This window comes from Amblyomma mixtum, chromosome 6, assembly GCF_055824585.1.
Source record: "Amblyomma mixtum isolate Tamu chromosome 6, ASM5582458v1, whole genome shotgun sequence".
Taxonomy (NCBI): domain Eukaryota; kingdom Metazoa; phylum Arthropoda; class Arachnida; order Ixodida; family Ixodidae; genus Amblyomma; species Amblyomma mixtum.
Window position 1 is genome coordinate 63,930,075 of NC_143017.1, and position 6,822 is coordinate 63,936,896.

A 6,822-nucleotide genomic window follows, 5' to 3' on the forward strand; every position below is an offset into this window, starting at 1 on the left:
GGAAATAACTTTGCATCCATTTGTCTAGCGCGATAAAAGGATTCCTCCCGTGACTCAACTAGAATTGTTGATTTGCCTCCCCCCTATCTTTAGTTGTGAATCTAAAGGGTACAACTTTGCTGTCGGCTTTAAAAAAAAGTTCTATACAGCCAAATTTTGTGCCTTCAAATCATTTACTTAAAAGTTTCATTAATTACCGGTAGAAACTTGCACAACTTAAAAAGAAGACGTCCTGAAGTTATGCGAAAGAACAAATGCTGACATAACTGACGATGATATAGTAGGACATCTTCTGAAGTGCATTGAAGAAGACGTTCAGAATTTTCTGATCATGAAAGATGATGTGACTGCCGTCTTAGATGTAATTCGGCACGTTCGCACATTCCAGACATTGAAGACTCCTCGCAATACGCCCATATTTCGGCGGCTGGCCAACGTCCTAACAGTGGCCAGCGTTGAAGAGCCCTTTATGAATCTATCATCGACGATTCGACAGATCGTTCGCGAGGAACTTCTGTGGTTTGAGATCCAAGCGCAAGTGCGTAATCCGGCTCGCCATGCATCACGTGTGTTCCACATCCCTTGAAGATGAAAGCATTCTTTTCTCGCATTCCGAAATATGCAACCATCAGGGATGTGCGAGCAGGATGTTTTATGACATACAATCAAGCCCTTTAGGCACGGAACATCATTTCCCTCGGAAATGCTATCCCAAATTAAGGGATAGCTGTTCCGAGGTGCTTGTTCCTTCGTAAAAAATATGGCACTCCGCCTCGCAAGGGGGTACCCTACAGAAGCGAAGCCATAATGGGAACACTGGGAGCCCATACCGCAGAAGTCTGGGGACGCGTCTGTTTTGTGTGGACACAAGCCGTAAGGCAGCAAGTAAAATTCAGAACACGGGGGATAAAATGCAACGCAGTTCCGGCCTAAAATTCGATGTAAAATTCTTGTCCTATATTCGGTATTGCACGAGCCATTCTACCAGTAACTCACCGAATCCGAGGTCTTGCGGAGCTCACGGACCGTGGAGAACGTGTACTTCCGTTTACTTCATTGATTTTACCTGACCGCTGAAGTTCTCATTCTCTCCCTGTGCAATATGTCTCTTCCCACTCTGAGTTGAGTTGAGTTGGGTTTATTGGCGCATAAGCAACTAAGGCTATCATGCGCCAAGCTCAGGGTATGGAAAATTCTTTTAAATAGCTGTTATACTAAAGTCTAAATGAACGGCGGTGTAAAGGGCCTAAAAAGTTAATTCGTGCGACGTAGTAAAAATATAAGACAGAATTTTAAAAGTGACTTATGGCAAAAGCTTTAAAAAGGGTTGGCAACCTCAGCAGCCATCCTTGGCAGTGCAAGGATCTCGAGGTCCCCAACCGATAAAATAGTGACCTCAGCAGTCTTCTCACGACGAGAGGGTGGCTGAGGTGTGGCTCAAGAAAAAAAAAATCGTAAGTTGTAAAAAACTGACCATTGTTCAGAGTTTCGAGAGTACGTTGGCTTCTTTTAAAAAGTTAAAAACGCTTGACCTATCAATAAGAGCTTCTTCACATAAAATCAATGACGGATGAAAAGGGATGTGTTGGTTGTAAAACGGGGTAAAAAACTTTCTGAGTGTCTCAAGTTCTATACATGAGATTAAGATATGAGTTACTGTCAGTTCATCTCCGCATTTTTCACAGGTAGTTTTGTCTTGTTTTGTTAGTAGAAAGTTGTGGGTAAGGTGCGTGTGTCCAATACGTAAGCAACATAAAATAACTTCAAAAAAACGTTCCTGATGTGTGCATGATTTCCATTCCCCTAATATTGGTTTTATTAAGTGTAGCTTGTTATTTATCTGACTATTCCATGTGCTCTGCCATTTGTTCCTCAGTCTACTCTGAACTAGCTTCATACAATCATTATGTGGTATGCTTGTTTTCTGTATTTCCTTGTTGTGGGCTTGAGCAGCACATGCGTCCGCTGTCTCGTTACCATCAATTCCAACATGGCTTGGAACCCAACATAATTTTATGTTATGCCCTTGTGTTATGATCCTTGTTATGTTGTGTATGACAGTACCTAGTGATGGCATGACTGCATTTCTGGACTGTAGTGTTTTCAGTACACTGAGGGAGTCTGTGTATATAATACTGTTTTCGATGTTCGTGCTTATTATTTTCTCCGTAGCAAGAAACACAGCATAACACTCGGCTGTAAAAACTGATGCACACTGAGGAAGCCTTACTATTTTTTCCCAGTTCCCTTCCGCTACTGCACTTCCAACATAACCTGTAGTTTTCGATCCGTCTGTGTAGAACTCGGTGTAGATATCATATTTTTCCTTTAGTGTAAGGAACTCTTGTATGATGTGTTCTGGTGGAGTTTGTCTTTTGTTGAACTGTGTAAAGCTTATATCACAGACCGATGGAAAACTGTACCAAGGGGCAAATGCGTCGCAACGTTCTGCAACGTTTGGTAGTGTTTCCGATAAGTCAAGTTCTCGGCAGATCTCCTCAAACCGCATTAGCAAAGGCCTGGTTGCTTGGGGCTTATTTGTAAATATTATTCGAGAAGGGCATGTTGTGACGATTGAATAACACACGTGTTTTGTTCGCGACCTAATTCTAGGAATGTATGAGCATGTAAGTGCTTTTCTTCTGTTTTCTAGTGACGGCTCATTTGCTTCAACATGAAGGCTCATTACCGGAGACGTTCTGTATGCTCCACAAGAAAGGCGGATACCTAGATTATGAACTGGATTTAATCTTTTTAGATATGAAGGCCTTGCCGAGCCGTACACTATACTCCCATAATCTAGACATGAGCGCACTAGAGAACTGTAGATGTGAAGGAGGCATGCTCTGTCAGATCCCCAGCGTTTCCTTGAGAGTACTTTAAGAATATTCATTGCACGGAAGGCCTTTACTTTCAAGTTGTTTATGTGCGGAAGAAATGTAAGCTCTTATCAAATGTTATTCCTAAAAATTTATGTTCTTGTTTTACCGGCAGTGTGGCTCCATTTAGGTGTAAGTTCGGATCGATCTGCAAGCCTCTTTTAAGCGAGAAAGCAACAGCCACTGTTTTCTGTGAAGAGAACTTGAACCCATTTTTGTCTGCCCAGATTGCTAACTTGTTTAATGTGAGTTGTACCTGCCTCTCACACGTTGACAGGCTGGAGGACGTGCAAGCAATCTGAAGGTCGTCGACATATACGGAATACATAATGGAGTTGGGAATTATTTTCGCTATGGTATTCATTTTCACGACAAAACGAGTGGTACTTAGGATACAGCCCTGCGGTACCCCATTCTCCTGGACAAAGCTCTTCGAAAGGGTTGCACCCAGGCGCACCTGAAAAGACCGGTCTTACAGGAAATCCTTCAGGCTGTTCAACATCCTACCCCGGATGCCAAGATCTGCCAGGTCGCGTAGAATCCCATATCTCCATGTGGTATCGTACGCTTTCTCCATGTCAAAGAAGACTGCCAGACAATGTTGTTGATGTATGAACGCCTCTCGAACTGTATTTTCTAAGCGGACGAGATGGTCAGTTGTCGAACATCCTTTCTTAAATCCGCACTGGTGGATGTCAAGGAGGTCGCGTGATTCAAGAATGAACATGAGCCTAACGTTGAGCACACTTTCAAATGATTTTGCTATACAACTTGTAAGAGCTATCGGCCTATAACTATTAGGGGAGGTGGGCGGTTTTCTAGGTTTTAAGAATGGTACGATAACTGCTTTTTTCTAAGCCTCCGGCATCTTTCCGGACACCCATATGTTGTTGAAAAATTGAAGAACTGCTCCTACAGCAGCTTCGGACAGATGGGCAAGCATTTGATGATGTACATCATCCGGGCCAGGTGCTGTCTGTTTACCGGAGGACAGTACGCTTTGGATCTCCTGAATTGTAAATATTGTATTATATGTTTCGTTTGTACAGCCACTTGTTGGAAGTTTCTGCTTTTCATTTGTGTTTTTGTGTTTTAAGAATGACTGTGTGTAGTGTGAAGAGCTTGAAACGTCAGAGAAATGTTGTCCTAGTATGTCAGCCTGTTCATCTATACTTGTTTGTGTTCCAGGGGCTGTTAGAAATGGTACTGTAAAGGGAGAGAATTTGCCGTCTAATTTACGCACCTGTTGCCACATCTTTTTTGATGTTATTGAACTATTGATGGATGAAACATATCTCTGCCATGAGGCTTTCTCAGCACTGCGACGCACGTACCGAGCTTTAGCTCTCGCCTTTTTAAAATTTAGGAGGTTCTCATGTGTCGGATACCTTCGAAACTTACCCCAAGCTCTATTTTGTTGTTTTTTCGCTTCCTTGCAGTCTTTTGTCCACCACAGTTTGCGATTTTGTGACACCACTCCTGAAGACTGCGGAATAGCTAACTGTGCGGCGGTTATAATACAATTTGTGAACATTTCGTTTATCTGGTCAATGCTTAAATTATCTAAAACTATATTTTCTAAAGTTGCGTTAGCTCTAAAAAGTGGCCAATCAGCGAGATGAAGCTTCCAACGTCGCGGTTTTGTTGGGATGATTTGTGGTGCAGATGTTAAACTGATTCGTACTGGAAGGTGATCACTGCCATATGGGTTGTCCATGACATCCCATTTAAAATCGTTAAAAATAGATGGCGATGAGAAGGCTAGATTGAGGGAGCTCATCCCTCCCGAGCTTGGGCAACAATATGTCGCTTTTCCTGTATTTAAAAGACAGATATTATTTGAGAGGATAAAATCTTCTATTATTTGGCCCCTCGAGTCACAGCGTTCGCTTCCCCAGAACGGTGAGTGAGCGTTAAAATCACCAACTACCAGGAATGGCTCCGGTAGTTCATTTATCAGGCCTTCTAAATCTTGTATTGTTAATGTCATGTGCGGGGGAAGATATACAGAACATATCGTTATGGTTTTGTAGCTAACGACGCTAACCGCAAACGCTTCCAGTTTTCTGTTAAGATTGATTTTTTTTGCAGGGACACTGCTCTGAGTGACAATTGCGACGCCTCCTGAGAGTCTGTTTGCATGCTCGCGGTCGCGTCGGAATGTTTTGTAATGTCTCAGGATATTTGTATGTTGTGGACCGAGGTTGGTTTCCTGAAGACACAAAGCTACAGGAAGCATTGACCCAAGAAAATGTGTTATGTCATTGTAATTCCTAAGCAATCCTCTGCAATTCCATTGAAGTAGGAAAGTCATGTTTATGTTTTTGGATGAGAACTGAAGGGATTTACTTGTCTTCTGGGCCCGTTATCGGGGTCCTGTCTTTTCTTCGGTCATGAGAGCGATTCCGCCGCTGCAAAGCGGGCGGACTGTGGGATACGTCCATCACCTCGCGAGAGGTGCTGGACGACCGCGGGGAAGCCGCGCGTGTGTGAGTGTCAGGTCTCCCCCGACGGGGGGAAGTCCTGCGGGATGCTGGCCCATGGGCCGACACTCCCTGGCTTGTAGTTGGCAGAGCAGCCTTGGCTGTCTCTGCCTGGGGCGTTGATGGCACTGCCACAGGCGCGGTGGGAGTGGCCGCGGCAGGTGCCGGAGCGCTGTGTGGTGCTACGCCCCCGCGCACCACATCAGCGAAGTTGGGTTTTGCTGTGAAGGAGAATGAATTGGCAAGCGCGAAACGCCTCCTCGCTTCTTTGAATGAAATGTTTTCTTTGGTCTTTATTGTAATGATTTCTTTCTCCTTTTTCCAGGACGGACACGCCCTAGAGTATGCAGCGTGGGCTCCTTCACAGTTCGCGCAACGTAGCGCTGCGTCGCATTCCTCTGACTGGTGATCCTCTGAAGCGCATTTCGCGCAGGCTTTGCGGCCACGGCAGCTCTGTGAGCCATGGCCAAACCTCTGACAGTTAAAGCAGCGGCGGGGATTGGGTATGTAGTGCCTGACGTTGACCTTCAAATATCCGACATCGATTGTTTCGGGCAAGCTGCTGGTGTTAAATGTGAGCACCATGTGTTTGGTGTCTATTTCCTTGTTATCTTTGCGTATTTTGATCCTGTGGACATCAATTACATTTTGTTCGGATAGTCCTTGAAGCATTTCAGTTTCTGTTAGGTGGATAAAGTCAGCCTCTGAGATTACGCCTTTGACTGTGTTGAGGGATCGGTGGGGAGTTACGGAGACAGAGATGTCCCCTATGGAATCGATGTTTGAGAGTTTTGAGCACTGGATGCTCTCGCGTAGTTCAAGAAGTAGGTCGCCGCTGGCCATTTTTGATACCTTATAGCCAGGCCCTAAGTTATCTGTTAAACATTTGGTTACAAGAAATGGGGATATTATTCGAGCTTGCTTTTCATCACTGTTGCTATGTATCACATGAAACTTTGTGAATGTAGGTTTCTTTTTCGAAAAAAAGTCTGCTGCCTCGTTCCGCACTCTTTTAAGAGAGCGATCAGGTTTGGAAAGGGGGGGAGCCATAAAAAATTGATGTTTTTCGGTCATGGTGCCAGCCACCCACCATGGAGTCCAACAAGGGGACGCGGCAGGAACTTGAAAGCAAGTCCTGCCCACGCCAGCTGTACACCTTAACTATAACCTAATATGACTCAACTCAGGGTAGTTGGTCACACACGGTTAACCCTCGCCGCCAGGAAGAAGAGGAAAAAACTAAGAAGAGAGGAGGATACAGGAAAGTTGTAAGAAATGAAATGGGAAAGTGAAAGATAGAGGGGCGGACAGGAAAAGGCGACTGCCGATTTCCTCCGGTCGGGTCAGGCCGGAGGTGCCGTCTACAGGAAGCTGGGGCCAAAGTGGTGTGTTGCCTCCGCCGAGGGCCCTTAAGAGTCCAAACGCTCGGCATCGGCTCAACCACCAGGATCCCCTTTTCC

General features: G+C 44.9%; 1 protein-coding gene across 1 annotated transcript; it reads right to left on the bottom strand.

The window, feature by feature from the left end:
• Nucleotides 1–5,224: 5,224 nt before the first annotated feature.
• LOC149339239 (uncharacterized) lies at nucleotides 5,225–6,412 on the bottom strand. The gene has a single exon (XM_089550431.1). It carries the CDS (start codon nucleotides 6,410–6,412, stop codon nucleotides 5,225–5,227), a length of 1,188 nt encoding a protein of 395 aa, XP_089406557.1.
• Between the last annotated feature and the right edge of the window lie 410 nt (nucleotides 6,413–6,822).